At 43.3% G+C, this 20036-nt stretch overlaps 1 protein-coding gene across 4 annotated transcripts in view; it reads right to left on the reverse strand.

Moving 5' to 3' along the window:
* Positions 1 to 20036, reverse strand: part of ZNF407 (zinc finger protein 407) — a 481488-nt gene that overhangs the window by 38598 nt on the left and 422854 nt on the right. Inside the window, exon 9 of one of the 4 annotated variants that reach the window (XM_050941755.1) lies at positions 15842 to 16143. The exons of the other annotated variants lie outside the window; for them this stretch is intronic. Within the exon in view, the coding sequence (XP_050797712.1) occupies positions 16091 to 16143 (53 nt within the window). The 3' untranslated portion in view covers positions 15842 to 16090. Of the gene's footprint in view, positions 1 to 15841; positions 16144 to 20036 lie in introns of those variants that run through there. 4 annotated transcript variants of the gene reach the window in all.

Below are 20036 nucleotides of genomic sequence, written 5' to 3' on the forward strand. Positions count from 1 at the left end.
TTTTTACCGTAGGGAGAAAGAGATGCTGCCATGGATTACTAAAGTATGTTAGCGTATGCATGGCATCCACAATGCAGAACAAATGTCTGTGAAGTGAAACAGAAAACAAACTCCATGTTGACAAATGGATGGTGGCTAATAGCACTTCTTCCATGGGATTACCTCAGGAGAGTGAAGAACAAATCCAAGGGCATTATAAAGCATATTTTGACAATTTTTCTGTAGCTAAACTACAGCATGTTACAGCCCCGAGGTTAAAAAAATTACCTTGATTGTACAATAATGTGCAAGAGCCTTAGCTATAGCCTTTTATGGCACTATAGCACAATGCTCTATAATTTTGATAATTCAAGGACCATACATTTATAGCTATCACTCACTGATGACTAATAAATGCTGGATAGCATATAAATGTCTATCATATTAATAATATGCATTATCCACTCCATGTATATTTATTTATATATGCATATATTAATATGTATTAAGCACCAATAACATTAAGCACAAATATTGTAACAGTGATTAGCCTAAACTGTCCTAAATCATAATCCAAGCTAGGGAAGTAACTTCATGGACCAGTACCTGGAATGCTAGTATCCAAAACAAAGATAAGGAAGGAACAGAACAACAAGTTAGGGAAAAAATGGTTACTCACCTTCTCGTAACTGTTGTTCTTCAAGATGTGTTGTTCATGTCAATTCCAGTCAGGTGTGTGCAAGCGCACGTGCATGACGGCCGGAAGATTTTTCCTTTAGCAGCATCTGTCAGGTCGGCCTGGGCTCCCCCTGGAGTCGCACCCTCATGGCGCCTAATATATAGCCCTGCTGACCCGCCACTGTTTCAGTTCCTTCTTGCCGGCTACTCCAACAGAGGGATAGGAGAGTGGGTATTGGAATGGACATGAACAACACATCTCGAAGAACAACAGTTATGAGAAAGTGAGCAACCATTTTTTCTTCTTCGAGTGCTTGTTCATGTAGATTCCAATCAAGTGACTCCCAAGCAAATTTAGGAGATGGGATCGGAGCTGTCCACTGACTGGGGTACTGCTCTACCAAAGGCCGCATCATCTCTGGCCTGCCTAGTAATTGCATAGTGTGCAGCGAAAGTATGTATCGATGACCACGTCACTGCCCTGCAAATTTCCTGGATGGGGACTTGAGCCAGGAAAGTTGTTGATGAAACTTGTGCCCTTGTAGAGTGCGCCGTTATCAGCGGCACTGGGATCCCTGCTAGATTGTAGCACTCAGTAATGAAAGCCACAATCCATGATGAAATGCGCTGTGTTGGAACAGGCTGGCCCTTCATCCTGTCCGCTACTGCGACAAAGAGCTGTACCGACTTACTGAATGGTTTCGTCCTTTCGATGTAAAAAGCCCAACGCTCTGCGGACGTTGAGAGCGTGGAGCCTCTGCCCCTTGCTAGTCGCATGAGGCTTGGGGTAGAAAACCAGGAAGAAAATGTCCTGGTTGATGTGGAACTGTGATACCACTCTCGGGAGGAAGGCCAGAGGGGGCCTGAGCTGAACCTTGTCCTTAAAAAACACGGTGTAGGGTGGCTCGGATGTTAGTGCCCTGAGTTCAGACCCCTCCAGGCTAAAGTTATTGCCACCAGGAATGTGACCTTGTAAGAGAGGTAGAGCAGGGAGCATGTTGCTATAGGCTCAAAGGGACGCCCCATGATCCTAGAGAGGACCAAGTTAAGGTCCCAAGCAGGAACTGGTTGGCAGACATGCGGGTACAACCTATTGAGGCCCTTCAGGAGGCAACTGACCAGGAAGTTAGCGAAAACCAAGCAGCCCTTTACCCCCAGGTGGAAAGCCGAGATGGCAGCTAGATGTACTCTTATGGAAGAAAAGGAGAGACCTTCTTGCTTTAGATGGAAAAGGTAATCCAAAATCTGGGGCATGGAGACTAGCACTGGGGAAAATTCAGGCTGATCTGACCAGATTGAAAATCTCTTCCACTTTGCCGGGTACGTGGCCCTAGTGGAGGGTTTTCAACTCAAGAGAACCTATCAGACTTATTCTGAACAGGAGAGCTTGAACGTATTCAGCCATGGAGCCTCCAGGCTGTGAGCTGCAGTGACTGCAGGTTTGGGTGCTGAAGCCACCTGTGATCCTGTGTGAGAAGGTCCGGGAAGAGTGGCAGGGTAATCGGGGCTCCGACTGACACGTCTGGGAGAGACGTGTATCAATGCTGGTGGGGCCAGGCTGGTGCTATGAGAATGACCCGAGCCCGGTCTCTGCAGATCTCGAGCAGGACCTTGTGGATGAGTAGTATGGGTGGGAAGGCATATAGAAGCAGTTCCCCCCAATGGAGGAAGAACGTGTCTGCTGTGGAGCCTGGACTGTGATTCTGGAAGGAGTAGAACTGCTGACACTTCCTGTTGCGTCGTGTGGGGAAGAGGTTGATCAGGGGACAGCCCCACCTCTGGGAGAACAAAGACGCGACATCCAGGTGAAGGGACCTCTCATGGCTGTGAAAAGACCTGCTGAGGCAGTCCACCAGCTCGTTCTGAACCCCTGGAAGGTATGACGCCTTTAGATCGACTGAGCGCTCTATACAAAAGTCCCATAACTTGAGGGCTTCCTGGCACAGGGGAGAGGAGCGTGCACCCTCGTTTGTTGATACAGAATGTCGCGGTCATATTGTCCATCATGACTGAAAAATATTGGCCTGCTAGATACAGGTGGAATGACTGCCACACTAGGCATACTGCCCTGAGCTCCCTGACATTGATATGAAGACGAAGATCTGTTTGTGACCAGAGGCCCTGCATCCTGTGCTTCCCCAGATGAGCTCCCCACCCCAAGTCTGACGCATCCGTCACTAGCGTTGGAGATGGTTGTGGGGCAGTAAAGGAGACTCCTGAACACACCTGCTGAGCATCCGCCCACCAAAGGAGTGAGCTCAGAATAGGGCAAGGCAGGGTCATGGTCCTGTCCAAGCTGTCTCTGGCAGGTCTGTACACTGAAGTGTCCGAAGCCTGAGTCTGGCATGCCAAACCATGTATGTGCAGGCCGCCATGTGACCGAGAAGCCTGACTATTTCTCACGGTGGTGGTGGGGAACTACCTGAGTCCCTGGATCATGGCGTTGAGGTTCCTGGAATCTCGCCTGCAGGAGGAATGCTCTGGCTTGGGTTGAGTCCAGAACTGCCCCTATGAACTCTATCCTCTGGACTGGGGACACAGTCGATTTCATTTCATTCAGTAGGAGGCCCAGATTCTCAAAGGTGGCTTTGATGAATGCCACCTGAGCTTCCACCTGAGCTCTAGATTGGCCTTTGATCAGCCAGTTGTCGAGGTATGGGAACATCTGTATCTGATGTTCACACAGAAAGGCGGCGATGACTGCCATGCACTTGGTGAAGACTCAAGGTGCCACTGACAGGCCGAAAGGGAGAACAGTAAATTGGTAATGGGAACCATTGACCACAATCCTGAGGAACTTTTTGTGGTATGTGAAAATATGCATCGTTCAAGTTGAGGGTGGCATACCAGTCTGCTGGATCCAGTGAAAGGATAATGGAGGTCAGGGAGACCATGCAGAACCTGAGTTTCCTCACAAACTTGTTGAGGTCATGCAGGTCCAGGATAGGCCTTAGGCTGCCTTCGGCCTTTGGTATTAGGAAATAGCGGGAATAGAAATCCTCGCTCCTGTGTTCCAGTGGAACCTCCTCCACTGCTGCTAGTGCTAGAAGTGACTGCGCCTCCTGAATGAGAAGTTGCTCATGAGAAGGGTCACTGAAGAGGGACAGGGAAGGGAGGGCACAGAACTGGATGGAGTATCCCCTCTACCATGTGAAGCACCCAGCGGCCCAAAGTTATACGGGACCATGCATTGTAGAAAGGGGATAGTCAAGAGCAAAAGGTTAGGTGGAGTGAATCCAATTTGGTCTGGTGCGCCGTCCTCGACTGCACCTTCAAAAGGCCGGTTTAGGGCCAGAGGGTGGTTTGGGCTGGCCTTGATTAGCGGAGGGATTTGCCTTCTCCTACCCCTCTGGTTCCTCCTCCTAGTATTGTCCTGGCAGTTCTGCTGCTGGAACCTTTGAGGAGGTTATGGGCAGAAGTGTCTCCGCTGTGTGGCAGGGGTAAGCATGCCCAAGGACCTGAGGGTGGCTTAGGAATCTTTTAGTTTGTGGAACCATTTGTCCGTCTTCTCTGAAAACAGAGTCTCACCCTCAAACGGGAGGTCCTGTATTGTTTGTTGGACTTTGTAGGATAACTCTCAGACTTGCAACCAGGCTCCATGCCGCATAGCCAGCCCTGTCGCCATGACTCTTGTGGCAGCATGTGCAGCGTCTAAGGTTGCCTGCAGTGAAGTGCGGGAGACTAATTTCCCTTCTTCCATCAAGGCAGTGAACGCTGACCGAGAGTCTGAAGGGACAAGCTCCGTGAACTTAGCCAAGGAAACACAAGTATTATAAGAGTATCTGCTCACAATAGCCTGCTGGTTCACAATATGGAGTTGTAAACCACCAGTGGAGTAGATTTTTCTACCCATGAGGTCCAGGCGTTTAGCGTCCCTATTCTTTGGGGAAGGATCTTGGAAACCTTGTCTCTCCGCTGGCTAGCCACATCAATGGCCAGTGAGTCTGGAGGTAGATGGGAGTAGAGATGCTTGAAGCCTCTGGAAGGGACAAAATACTGGCGCTCATCGCATTGGGCAGTGGGTGGCATGAATGCCGGCATCTGCCATAGAGCCTTGATGGTGTCCACCATTGTCTTTATGAGGGATAATGCTACCCGTGAAGGCTCCGAGGGTGCTAGGATGTCCACCATGGGATCTGTGTCCTCAACCACCTCCTTGGTCTTGATGCCCAAACCTTGGGCAACCCTGCGGATCAACTGCTGTAGAACTCTGCTGTCCTCTAATGCAGGAGCTAAGGATGTCCCTGACAATGCTTTAACCGGCGATGAGGAGGAGGAAGCATGTGCTAGTGGTGGAAACTCCCTGCAATCTGCCCCGGACATGTCACGTGACTCCTGGGTCAGTGGTGAAGAAGATGGTGCCAATTCGGTGCTGGGGCCGTAGGTGTCATAGTAAACGTTGGCATTGGCATCAGTCTCACAGGAATGAGTTGCATCAGCATGCTCACAGGAGCCGCTGGGGTCAGGGGGCCAGGTGCCGACATCAGCACCTGGGCTGTAGGTGCCTGCATCAAGATCGATGTCAACAACAGTGCAGGTGTGGGAGACGGGAGTGTCACTGTCACGAAGGCCATAGTTGGAGCTGAGTACGGTGCCAGAGTCAATGACGGTGCCATAGGGAAAGGTGTCGGGACCGTATATGTCACAATAAAATGGCCCTCTCCACATGGGGTCCCCTGGGTAAGCACCTGCGTTCTATATTGCTAATGCCTTTATATGCATTGGAAAGTATCTTGGGAAGGGCTGAAGGTGTGAGTTTGGAATTAAAAATTCCTTTGCAGGTTATGAGAGGCCGAAGGGGAAGGAAAGAAGGAAGGAACGGGTTAACGTGATGATCCAGCTAGGCCCAGAAATAAGGAACAAAACTGCAGCCTAAGGCCAGCGCACACAAACAAGCTCTCTGCTGCCAAACAGCCAGACGCCTGTGTCTCAGACCCAGCCACATGTATAAAAGGAGACCTAAGCCACACAGAACTGAAGAGGCTGCAAACCAGTAAAACTGCAAAGGCTGGTGAGTCTTGCCCACATGCTCAGGGTTTAGCTGATCGCCATATTTGGGGTCGGGAAGGAATTTTCCTCCAGGGCAGATTGGCAGAGGCCCTGGAGGTTTTTCGCCTTCCTCTGCAGCATGGGGAATGGGTCACTCACTGGTGGATTCTCTGCAGCTTGAGGTCTTCAAACCATAATTTGAAGACTTCAATAACTCGGACATAGGTTAGGGGTTTGTGATAGAAGTGGATGGGCAGGGTTCTGTGGCCTGCTTTGTGCAGGAGGTCAGACTAGATGATCCCATTGGTCCCTTCTGACCCTAAAGTCTATGAGTTGAAAAACAATCATCTCGCAACCCTGAAACCAGTGTGTTTTGGGGAAACTAAGGGAACCATGATACACCAGCTCAGACTGGTACCGAGAGTACAGGGGCAAAAGGTCCCTGGACGAAAATGCCCCCGGAAGAACCCAGGGCTTAAAATCCTCCCGAGAGCTGAAGCAAGTCGGAGATTTACAGCGGACTCTAGATTACCTGTGCACAGGGCAGAACTCTTGTCTACCCTTCTCCCCCCTGGTTCATGCGTGTGTAAGTATGAAAGTGGGTTAGGACTCAGGCACTAAGGCTTTCTTTCTCTCTCTTGGAGGAGTCCTTCCTCGGCGCTGAAGTTGCCGATGGCACTGGGGCGCTCTGTGTTGAGCATGATGCCATAGGGGTCGGGTCTCTCGAGCCCGGGTCGGAATGGAGGCACAAGGCTGCCTCCATGAGGATCACCTTCAGCGGCTGTTCCCGTTCTTTAAGTGTTCTTGGGCAGAACTCGCGGCAGATCTTGCAACGACCTTTTTGATGGGTCTCCCTCGGGCACCTAAGACATGACGAGTGTGGATCACTCTCAGGCAGCCACGCAGTGTTTAAATCCTGGTGACTGCAGCATGCCACGGCGCCAGGGCTGGATTGCGGGGGGGCCCCAACTACTACACTATACTAAACTTTAACTGGAGTACTACCAATAACTAACTAACTATATACACAGAATAATGAAGAAACTTGCTGAGCAAGAGCCAAGGGAAGTTCCAGCCACTGTCACTGGCGGTAAGAAGGAACTGAAGGGGTAGCGGGTCAGCAGGACTATATATTAGGTGCCATGACGGCACGACTCCAGGGGGCGCCCAGGCTGACCTGACAGATGCTGCTACGGGAAAAATCTTCTGGCCATCGTGTACATGCCGCGCACACACCTGATTGAAATCGACATGAACAAGCACTCAAAGAAGAACTGGGACAAACTGATGGGTTGGATAACAGTGACATGTAAAGAGATGTGTATCTTGTAAAATCATCATACAAATACCAGCTGAAATGTGCAACTTAGAGAGCAAACCTTCTGTGTAAGATGAATAGAACATGGCTGCACAGGACAGCTCCTCTCAGAGCCTGGTATTGTATAGAACCTTTTACCTGTACCATATTAATAACCCTGAAAGCAGTTATTTGGTCTCCTAAAAATATTTTATAACAAATTAAAGTGTGGTCAAGCAATCTTTCAGCAAGAGCATTTATATGATTATCTAATTTTTCTGTGTGTGCTGTGAACATAACAATTATGTATATTTATTTTCTACTACAGTGGTTCTCAACTTTTCCAGACTACTGTACCCCTGAAGCCTGAGCCCTGCTGGTTAGGGCTTAGCTTGGTGGGGCCCTGGGCAATTGCCCTGCTGGCCACCTCCTAGCACTGGCCCTGCACTTGCAACCTCCCTAAACCTAACATGGACCCCCATGTTGAGAAATGCTGATCTAGATGAGTTGAGTATCCCCTGGACCTCTGCATACCCCCATGGTATGTTTACCCCTGGTTGAGAACCACTGTTCTACTACATTTGTTGCTAATGCTACACTCCTCGCTGCTCAAAGACAGCATGGTTTCTGTTGACCCCAATCCTTCAATCCTTACTGATGTAAAATTCTCATTGACTTCAGTGAGAATTATGCTTGAATAAACAATGCACGATTGGTCTTAGAGTAACGAAAATGCCCCAAGGAGTGAGACTAAAATTAGATAAAAATGGAAGAAAATAAAATTAAAAAATACTCACAGGGCATTAACGAAATGTGCGGCATGTAGTAGAATGCTGAAGATTTTTTGCTACCATTTATTGGGAAGACATGTATGACTCACTTGTGGCTCTGCCATTTGTGAGAAATGCAGTCTTCCCAACCTTGCAGCAATAACAGCCTTCTAGCAGTCTATATCACCATACCAACATGTATATTGTCTATAGCTATCGACTGGTTGATAGACATACACACAGAAATTAAAAGTATGAGTGATTATAGCAATTGTTTCAATCAACGCGTGTGTATATTTCACTGTCCCTACAGATATAACACTTGGTCTGTGACATCAGATCTCATAAAGTAAGCTAGATTGAATATTTGAATGTGATACCTCCAAGGCAGAACTAAATGCTGCAGGAAATGGTACTGGTGAATCTATAATAGGGCTCTTTCCACTGTATCTGTCTCTTTGAGTCTGTACTGAAAGGAGTAAATGTTCATACTACAGTAGTGCCCAAAATTCCCACTGTGCTGGGCACTGTACAAACACAGAAAAGAGACAAAACCTGCTCTGAAGGGCTTATGGTCTAATGAGATAATGAGAGTAAAGTAATAGTTAAGAAAGCACAGTGTTACAGGGCACTGTACAGCTGGAAATGTAGTGTAGTTTTCCAGATGAGACACTTTTGGCAGGTCCTCATAGCATATGTTGCAAAAATAAAGGTCTCCTGGTCAAATTCCAATTTGTATAGCTATATTCTGCATATCTGGATTTTCCCTAAAGTTTAAATTAGATATGGCACTAGTCATGTAGCACTGCTGTGCTCTGTTAAACAGCTTGTATGTTTCACCTCAGAGGTGGCTGCTTTTCAGTGGTGGGTAAACAGCCTTCTGGATGTACTGGTCATTTATAAGGTTCTTCAGAATCCTTTGAGATGAAAAGTGCTATGTAAAATATTAAAATATTATAGCAGATTTGGGATTATAGAATTAATTTAGAATGAAAAATTGCAAAACATAGTACTTGTTTTTTTTCTGGATGAGACTAGTCATATTTATTATAAAGCACGCATGGAGCCTGAGCCAATCAGATTGCTTAACTAGCTTAAAATACACAGAGCTCATCTTTGTACAGCGATAATAGTGGACATACCCATTATCGCTCAGATGGGAAGAGATTCTGTATTTTTATTATTTTTAATTTAGCAGGGTTATTCTGCAAAAATTTTGGGACATCTGTGGGTACTATATAATATATTAACACATGCACCTCACTGTCTCCTTTCTTAACAATATGTTGTCACATTTGCAGTTTGGGCAAGACAGAATTGCTCATCTTCCCCTCACAGCCCATCTGGTTTCTTCCAAGCTGCTCAGGCGACAACACACTACAGAAAAAGCAATGTTATCAGGGGCACACAGCAATACATATAACATATTGCAACATGTTTTGTCATTTACAATGCATCATAAAAAGTTACATTGCATCTGACCAACAACATGATGTAATGTAAAATGACATGACTACATGAAACAACATAGCATTACTCAAAAATTTGAATTTCAAGAAATAAGCACAATGGGGTCAATTTATTTTTTTACAATGATTTAAATTCTGACAGAAATTAAGTGAGCAAAAAGGCAGGGAGGTTAAATGCTTAATTTTGTAGTGTTTAGTCATTTTTTAAGGAAAAATCAAATAGGAGTAAATAACGCATTATGAAATCTGTATTGTATATCATTATCTATAATATTAAACAAAGCATAAGAAAGAATAATGGAAATAATATTAGTTACTTTCAGAATGCGCATGGTGTAGTTAACTCTTTTCATGTTTTACATACAGCACCATAATCAAGTTATGAAAAAACAGTGGGTTTATAAAGATTATTGTCTTTTGGTTTTGTTTTGATTTTTAATGGTAAGAGTACAAAGTAGAGTGCTCTGTTCATGCCACACATCTGCTTCTTAAGAATCAACATGGTGCACACCATGTGAATTGTCACATTAATAACCCTATGCTGATATTCAAATTTTCTGTCTTAAGCTAAAGAAAGATTGAATACCCTGCTGTTGTGTGGCCAAGATTGAAGAGGTGTCTCATTGACATTGTTTAAAGTTTATGAAAATATATGAATGCTCAAATGTCATTGGCTTTGCGCCTCCAACAGACTGTGGTTTTATGAGAAATCAGTCTTTTAATCAAAATGATTGAATACCTTAAGGTCGAATCCAAAGATATCAGTTAATATCTAGAAACGTGCTATTTCTGCAAATTTTGCCACACCGTACATATTGTGGTGCATTTTAAAGTGTTAATTTGTGCATTCCATATTGAAAATTGATCTTGAGTTTTAGCTTTTTGTGAAGCAAAAACATATAGTTACAAGCTCTATGCATTTTATGTGACGGCTGTTGAAGCTGTCACATGTGCAAACTTGATAACCGATGTGACACATACGCAAATAATTTGCTTGTTTAGTAACAATTCAAAGATTCATTATTCATGCAAAAACACATTTTTTTAAAATGATCAGATGGAACTAGTCTTCATTTTGCACAATCTAGTCTCGTTGGTGTGCAAACAAAGATAAAATAAAGCTGGGAACTAAGTGGTATTAAAACAAATCCAAGAATATGGGTATTTTCAGATAATTATTGAACCAGATGGTGTTTTTTGTTAATTCTGCCATCAGCCTGAGAACTTGATGTCTTACATCTGCACTTGGTAAAATAAATTTTGCTACTGACATTATTTCAGTTTTCTTAAAATATTTCAATCAGTTTTACACCAAGATTTGCAAACATCTGCCACAGTACATGGCTGTAAGATGAAAGAATTCCATTAAGAAAACACTATTATCCCAAACTTAATTTTAAATGTATCACCCCTGTTGCTAAACCTTCTGAATTACTATTGCATGTGTATTAAAAAACAAACATTGCAAAATAGTCATACCTTAAAATTTGACAAGGGGATCCTATATAAAAAGTTAGTAAAGTGTTTTTGGGGATGCCATCTTGGAATTTCACAATGTTTTAGTTTGCTTTTGTAAGGTTGAAAGATTAAAATCATTTTAGCACAAAATTAAACAAAATCTGCTCCATCTGCCCCCCGCCATCATCTTGAGATGTGTGACTAAATTACAGAGCTATACTACAAATTAAGTCAAAATAGATGATGGAATATAAAAAGAATAAGCCAGTCATGTTAATTTGAAACTATGTTATCAGCCCTAATAGAATTCGCCACAAACGTTATCACTCAAATATTGTACCTCATAAACACATGTGCTCAATCACTTATGCACATTTGCCAACTGCATAGGAGTTTTAGATACTTCCTTTCTGTGATCTGAATCACAGTTGTCCTTGAAAACACAACTTTAGCAGACCATACAAATGCATAACTGTCTTAACTTCTTCAGTATTATACTTCTACAGAACAGCCCAAATAAGACCACATTTTCATGCACAATAATGGATAAACTCCCCCTTTTTGAGTGACTGTCCACTTTGTATTACCAACTGTACCAGAGCAATCACCAGGCTAGTCTCAAATACAATATATGATCTCATTTTATTAATACTAAATATCATCATGGTGTGCATTTATACATGAATTCTGAAACAGCTGCAGTAAGATCCCAACTATGTTCTTTGTTGGTGAGATTTCATTAGCAGGGTTTTACAATGCTAACATTTTGGTATGGTTAAGATGATAGAACATGCCTGACCTGCTAGTCCAATGAAAGTCCTCTGCATTGTCCTCTTCAAGACATAAGGGTTTGATTCCCAATCCTAATCTCTTACTCCCTGGATTGACAGGGAGTGTTGCAGACTAGGCTCTGATTTAAGAATGAAAGCCCAGTTGGCAAAATAACTGGGAGACAATGGTAGTGACCCTCATTAGGGGTTCCCCTCAAGGCCTCTCACCAAGATCTTGATCTTGGATGGGGCAGAAGGGAGTGCAGTAAGAAAGAAGACTGGGGTTGAGAGGGCAAATCACTCAGTTTGTGGATGATCCAGCCCCCCCACCTCCATAGTAAATGGGAGCTGTTACTCTACATGCTGTGAAGCAGAAGGTGGTGCTACATGGTGCTGAAGCGATTTTCCATGAGTGCTCCTCAGCCTGAAAAATGAGATTGATGCTGTGAGACTTTAAAGGTGGTAGATATCCAGAGTGAAAATATCAGGTGTGGGAATCTCAGGGATCCTCCAGTACAAAGATGCACGGAACATCCTCCTCTCCCCCACAAAAAAAAGCAGAAAATAGCAAGGGCTAAAATATTTAAAATTTATGTTTCCTTTCTGAAGCCAACGGCTTGTTTGTTTTGGTTTTTTTTTAAACTCTTTTGGTTCCCTGTACAAGCCTGAGGCACGCAAGCTGGATATGAGAGTTATGAATACACGTGTTAAATGCAGTGCATGTATTTTTGAGGTAAACAACACTTACTATGGCTCCATGGATGATTTCAAACAGAAATGCAAAGTTATTTTGTAAATGTTAACTGAATACTATTTCAATACTGGTCATGTCCATTATCAGACAGTTGGTTTAAAAATAAATAAATACATACATACATAAGGCTGTGATAAGAAAAACATTTCCCCCCCCCTTTCATAGACTTGGCAAAAACCATCAGTTCATAGCCTGCTTCCTGGCTTGCCAGTAGACAGCACTGAAAGTTAAAAAACTAAAACAATTGCTTTCATTTATATCTCTTCCTGATTACTCTGATAGCTGAAATGACAGAAGAAGTTCAGATTCTGTAAAGCCTGTCACATTACAGAAACATGTCTCTTTAAACTAAATGTGAAATTCCAGTAATTGAAGTGATAAATCTAGTGTTTTTGCTAGGGTACTTTTGATGAGAACTATAGTAGTAAATTAGAAATTATTCTCCGCTGTTATATCATGGTAAAAGCCTTTCCATTATCTGTTGTCAGTCACTAGGGATGGGCAAATAACTCGATTGTCAATCTAAAATGTGAAACCTAAAGTTCTGGGAATAATCAATAAAGGAAAAAAACAAACTCTCTATGATCTTCATATAATTCTTCAGAAAACTCTAGGTTGTTTTTCCTCTTTTACTTCTGCACACCTCATTTATTCAGAGACATATTGGATATCTTAGAATATTTTATGTTTTAAACTAGTTACATGTCACCTTGTTTTCAAATGGCATATGAGAGTTACATTTCAGAAAGTATAAGCAGCTACATTGTGGTGTCTAAATGAAATTTTATACAAGATACAGACTTAATTAAATTAGCAATAACAACCACCTACATTTTATTATTGATTTTTCAGCCATACTATTTATTGCCCAATATTTCTACTTTAAAGTATATGATATTTTTTGGTCTTTCACAGATTCAAGATCATCTAGGAGTTGGACCACTAGTATTCTGAACAGGAGCATAAATGAAAAACAAATACTGGGCACCCTACATTTGTTTGTAAAATAACTCATTGTGTACAATCTGTTGTCCAAAGCAAAAGCAATTAACCTCATCAACTATATTGCAAGACAGATACAATAGACTGGAATAATGGTCTGAGCAAGGGACTGGGTGCAAGGACTTAGTGGTCCATAGCTCTGCCACTGACTTAAAGTATGACCTTGGCTAAATCACTTAACCTCTCTATTCCTCATTTTATCCATTTGTACAATAGATTAAAAAACAATAATGGGAAACCTTACTTCTCACAGGGCTGCTAATAGAATTAATTAAAGTTTGTAAAGTGTCAGAGGATCTCTGGCTGAAAGGTGACACAGAAATGAAAGTATTACTAGCAGCATTCTTATTTTTGATTATTGAAACAATATGGAACAAACTAGGTTATTGCATTTGTAAACCAATGACTGGAATATTATTGCAGGTGCATTTTCCTATTCAGCTTTAAAAAATAAATAGATATGCGCATCAGCTCCAGAATTTGGATTGAGATCAGACAACCGGTGGTTGGGGTCTCAATGCAAGACCATTTCCCCTTATTGGAACATAATGGAAATTGATGCCAGTTGCAAAATTTGGGTGCAGGTACAGATTCTAAAATCCTCAATGTTTAGGAGGTTCAAATCCAAGGTTTTCGTTCAGCCCCAACTCCACTTTAGCTATTTTACAGATGAATAGTTGTTTGCAGTGAGAGAAGAAAATTACTCTTCTAGTTCAGTTTGACCCTTTCATATTAGAATAAGTGAACTAATTATGAGAAAAGTATTTGAAACTTCAAATACAATGATTCAAAAAGAACCAAAGGAAACATAAAAGAAAAATAACGTGTAGCAATTTTGGGAGTAAATGCTGAAAATATTAAGGATGCTTAATACATTCAGGGATTGAGATTTTAAGTATTCATTTCTATGCATCTGACACAACCTTCTCTCTCCTCTTGTGTCCATGATGAGCAGGAGTCAAAAAGAGTAAAATCAGTCAAAATAATAACCATAAAAGCCCTAAAATGCACATACTATTAGAGCTGATGAGGAATTTTCAACAAATTGTTTTTTCATTAGAAAATGAACACACTGCACTTTTAAGCGGAGGTGGGGAGATATTTGGCTGGCTGGCCGAATGAAGGGAACTGACTGGGGGGGTGAGGGAGATGAAAACTGCTGCAAAAGGGTCAGTGTGGTTGCTGGGAATGGAGGGCTTAAAAGGGGCAGCCCTGTGCCTAAAGCCTCCCTTTTAAAAGGAGCAGACTGAGGCAGCACCACCTTCCCTCCCCTTTAGGTGGTAAAATACCAGGTTTGGCGAGACCTGCTGTGTGTATTTTGCTAGCCGCCCCCCAGAAGGGGCTGGGAAGGAATTTTTCCTTTACCATCATATTGGCTTGGGTGCAGATGGGTTTTTTTTTTTGCCTTCCCCACAGCGGGTTTCAGGAAGCACTCTGTTCATGACATGATGGGTGGTAGGCTATATGTCGCAACTCATTATTTAAGTGTAGGGTGGATGTCCAGTGTGGGTACTCCACAGGATAGGTATACAGTGACTGGATAAATGGCTTGGAAACAGACTTAAAAAGAGGTGTTTGTTAAAGGAATGAATGGGGTGGGAGGGCTTTGGGAGTCCTATGATTGGTATGGCAAGGAGCCAACCCCTCATTATTATAGCCCATCTTAACCCTCCTACGAGGAAGGTGATGTTTGATAAATCCTGGCAATGGATTTGCTGGAGGGACCTGGATGGAAAAAGAGGGTTAGCTGGTGGAAGCCCCTAAGATAATTATGGAAAAAACATGGGGTTACCTGCACTGTACACTTTTATCTGCCGGATAGTCCCAGACATAAAATAATAAAGTTGAGGCCTGGTTAAACCCATGTCAAATGTCTCCTGTCCTTGTTTCGGTATAGCAAGACAACGATTTGTCAATACTGAAACCTTGTATGGAAACATCACTTTTGACAAAATTTTAATCCGGAAGATTTAATGGGACTAAGATGGAATTTCTGGTGAGAGAAAGACAGACCCTCGCCCCAGAATATCCAATAGCCTGGTGGTTAGGCTTCTGAGCTGGGATGTGACTGACCCAGGTCAAGTCCTTACTCTTCCTGATACGCACCAGGGACTTGAACCTGGCTTTCCCACATCTCTTTTGCCTGACAACTATGCTCCTGTTGGTGCTGTGCCACTTTGTATAAATGAGTAAATATTCATAGAGACAGAGGGCTTTTCTTCACTAGGGGGTAAGTCGACCTAAGTTATGCCACTCCAGCTACGTGAATAGAATAACGTAGCTGGAGTCAACGTAGTTTAGGTCAATTTACCGCAGTCTCTTCACCGCACTGTATTGACTTCTCTCTGGTTGACTTCCTTTACTTTTCTCGGGGAGCTGGAGTACTGGAGTCGAATGGAGAGCTCTCTGCCATCGATTTAGTGGGTCTTCACTAGACCTGCTAAATTGACATCCACTGCATTGATTGCAGCAGTGTCGATCTCCCTGTTAGTGAAGACAAGTTTAGAGAAACTCCATAATTTTTCACGAAATATAATTCTTGTTTTCCAGCCACTCCTGCACACTATGCTTATTCTGCATAAGAACATAAAGAGCAAATACATGCAATTTAAAAAATGTTATGCCAGAAAAGCTGGATTCTTGGCCAACTCTGTCCGAGGTCCAGATTACAAAGTTTAACAATTTATGTATGTGTTTCTTTGGTGCCCCAAAGAAGTAGTGCACCCTTAAATTACGATGTAGGAGCCATCTTCTTCTCAAGCGAATACACCTGTGCCATAAAAACTTTTCATTTTCAAAAAATTTTCATAGTGGGAAGAGGATGAAGGACAGTGGTGTGGTAGAACACTGTACTGGGGCTCTCTATGCTTCCATTTGGATATTTCTTTAAAAGTTCAGAAACTCCTCTCCCCCGCAACTACTCATCACTTAATCAATATAGAAACACAAAAGGTCCTGCTGTGAAACATCCAGTCTTCTGTGATAAAAAGAAAAAGTTTCCCTTAGACCTTTATTTGAATTTTTATGGAACACACTTCCCTAAAATTGCCCACATGTCACTGCATCTATTTTTCTTTTTAAATCAGGCATTAAATATGCATCCTGCCTCCCACGTAGAAGATCTGCAGCACAGGCAAAGTGCCTGCGTATTCAATTATAGGCTAAATAAATATAATGAATATTGAGAAATCCATAAATAAATTAATTAATAAATAATAAGACATAGGATCAAATTATTGGCAATATACATGCTCTCTCGCTCTCTCTCCTTTTATCATTGCAACGTATTGTCCTAATACGTATTCACTACATTTTTATAAAGATAACTGAAAAATCCAGATTGAAATAAAGCTTTTGATTTACATGAAGAGTAACCTGAAAGTAGGGAATTAGGTATTCAACTCCCATTACTGTGTTAATGGTAACGGAATGTCTAATCACCCATGTATCTTGACGAAATGTAACCCATTGTACATAGTGATATTGAGCTAATTTGCAAAACTCCTCTGTACATACAAAGGTTTTATTTATTAGTTTTATTAATTTATAGACATTTCTATCATGTTAATCACCATAGTATAAAAACATCTGAGTTAGATTTATAGGTGCAGGGGAGGCTCTAGACATTTCGCCACCCCAAGCACAGTGTCATGCCGCGGGGGGTGTTCTGCCGCTCGCTGATCCTGCGGCTCCGGTGGACCTCCCGCAGGCATGCCTGCGGAGGGTCCACCGAAGCCGCAGGACCAGCGGACCCTCCGCAGGGAAGCTGCTGAAGGCACCCTGCCTGCTGCCCTCCCGGCGACCGGTAGAGCGCCCCCCGCGGCAAGCCACCCCAAGCACGTGCTTGGCATGCTAGGGCCTGCAGCCGCCCCTATATAGGTGGGAAAACTTCATTTTAATGACAATGTGGCCCTCCGAGAAATGATTTGCTCTATGTGCTGCATTTGTTCTAAAAAATTGTTATTATTATTAAATGTTTAGAGTAATAAAATTCAACAAAACCCAGAGTTAAAATTGCCACTACATATTTAAATCAGTTTGGGCCCCAAACAGTCCATTACTGCCTTTATTACTGATGTGACCATGGGAGTTCCATCTGATTCTTTGGGGCTCAGTTCTTTACTGTGTCCAAGTTTTGCTAGGAAAAAGGTGGGATCTGACAAGGAGATGATTATGGCTCCCTGATTCTCTGCTGGCATAAGTTAAAGCTGCAGGGTGGTAGTTTAAAATTACACAGCCAGCATAAGCTCTTACACAGCCACGGATCAGGCAAAGCAAAGCCTCACATTTCCCAGTCTCCTATTTTCACCCTCAACATGCTTCTTGTCCTTCCCTCCCTGACATTCCCTTTCTAGCACCTGATAAACCCAGTTGTCCCTTCTGTATTGCTATGGCTTTGTCAATATTAGAAAACTTGCATCAGAGTTACTAAAATGGATCTAGTTGCACTTGGTGCAAACTGCTAATATAGATATACTTGAATTGGTTTAAATCATGTTAAACCAATTTAACTTAACAGGGTAAATTAGACAAAAATAAAACATACAAATAGACAAAGGAAAGGGGGGAGAAAAAGGAGAGACTGGGGTTAGAACAAATGCAAATAATGTGAGTCATTATTATATAGTGCAGGGCTAGTTAGCAGGGCAAGAGGGGAGTAGTAGATAGTCCCTAGTGGAGTACATTGTGGAAAGCAAGACAAAAAAAGTGGATTTTGAGGAGGGACTGCGATGATGAATGTAAGGATGTATTAATGCCATCCATGAGGACTGCCAATATTTCTGCATGCAGAGTACATGTTGACGCTCTATTGCAGTGGTCACTAGCTGGTCGATTGCGATCTCTGGCAGCAGCGCAGTGTGGCTGGCACTAAGGCTACCCCAGCCCCACACTGCTCCTGGAAGCGGCCACTGCAGCCCTGCGGCCCCAGGGGCGGGGAGCAAGGGTCTCCCTCCACGCGCTGCTCCTGCCTGCAAGTACCACCCCTGCAGCTCCCATTGGCTGGGAGACCTGCAGGGGTGGTGCCTGCAGAGAGGGGCAGTGCGTGGAGCCATGTGCCCCCTGCCCTCCCCACCTCAGAAACCGCAGGGGCGTGTTGGGCCCTTCCGGGAGCAGTGTGGGGCCAGAGTAGGCAGGGAGCCTGCCTTAGCCTCACTGCACCTGCCGCTGACCAGGAGCCACCAGAGGTAAGTGCTGCCCGATGGGAAGCCGCACCCCCAACCCCCATCCCTGAGCCCCCTCCCGGAGCCAGCACCCCAAACCCCCTCCTGCACCCCAACCCTGACCACCTTCCAGAGCCAGCATCCTGTACCCCTTCCTGCACCCCAACACTCTGTCCCAGCCCGGAGCCCCCTCCTGCACCCAAACTCCCTTCTAGAGCTTGCACCCCTTACCCCCTCCTACACCTCAACTCCCTGCCCCAGGCTCAGCCCAGAGCCCCCTCTCAAACTGCGAACCCCTCGGCCCCAGCTCAGAGCCTACACCCCCTCCTGAACTCCAACCCCCTACCCCAGTCCAGTGAAAGTGAGAGCAGGTGGGGGACGAGCAAGACGGAGAGAGGGGAGGATGGACTGAGCGGGGCAAGGCTTTGGGCAGAGGTGGGCTTCAGGGAAGGGGCAAGGTAAATCCTGAATTGTCCTTACATTCAAAAAGTGATCTTGGAGACCACTGCTCTATTGAATAGGTCAGCAGTGTGCAAGTGGCTTAGGTTAAGAGTGCCTTCTGTGGCACAAGTACCTCAGAAAGTTGTCCAACTGGAGACACGACCAGCACCCTTGCTTGTTTTCAGGTACTATAGGTGTCCTTTTTCTTTGAAAATTAGGCTTAATGGCCATTCAATTATAGTATTTGCTTTTTAGCAAAGCCATCACTAAGTTTATAAAACAGCTTAATTTATAACCAACTGTTTTCATTCACTCATAACTTTTTGAAAAGTTCTTCTAGACTGACATTTCCCCTGAGCGGTCTGTGCCCAAAGGTGATGTTTTCTGGAAAGTCTGAGGAAAGTCTAGGCAGTCACTTTGTACTGCAAGACTGAAAGACATATTATTCTTCCACTGTAAAAAATTGCCACACAGATAACTCAAAAACAGCTGAACACTGAAAATAGGCATGTAAGTAGTGCACACTAAGGAATACACCCACAACCTAGATTGTAAAGAAAGTTTAGACAAAAAAGAATAAAAGAATGCGAATTCATTTCTGAATTTTCTAATTTTCTGAGTAAACTCTGAAGATATTTAAGATTATTGTTGTTGTTATTTTGGTAACCCAGGCTAATACAGTCCTGAAGTCTTTTGTGAGGCTTAATCTATACTACAAAATGAATATCGTTGACAACAATCATGACACTGGCCACTAAGTCATGTTCAGTCCCTGTTCAATTAACACAATAGCTGACAACAATGTTCATACATTGTTATTTTGTAGGGCAGAATACATCTTTGTGATATTACAAGTCAACTCCAACTCAAAAAACACACAGGCTACTATTGGGACAACTTGTGTGATGGTTATATTGAAAAAAACACACAGACAGAGTAAAAACCTCTAAAAAACAAACAAAAAGGAAATCTTTAAGATAATGAGACAACTGACTTTTTACTGTTGCAGGAAACATGGCAACTCTCAAAACTGATACGTTAGCACCTATTCAAATGTAAGTTTCAAAATGTTTTTTTTTAATTGCACTAAATGTACAATTAAAACTGTACTCTTTTTATACTAAAAAAAATAAATCCTAATTTCTGAACAGCAGAAATAGGAAAAACTTTGGGGCATGAAAAATTGCCAATCCTGCCATTTTATAATTTCTCCAAAATTTTGAGGGACATTCTGCAATATTCTGCAAATTCTAAGCTGTCATGGGAT

The sequence above is a fragment of the Gopherus flavomarginatus genome, chromosome 2, assembly GCF_025201925.1.
Source record: "Gopherus flavomarginatus isolate rGopFla2 chromosome 2, rGopFla2.mat.asm, whole genome shotgun sequence".
Classification (NCBI taxonomy): domain Eukaryota; kingdom Metazoa; phylum Chordata; order Testudines; family Testudinidae; genus Gopherus; species Gopherus flavomarginatus.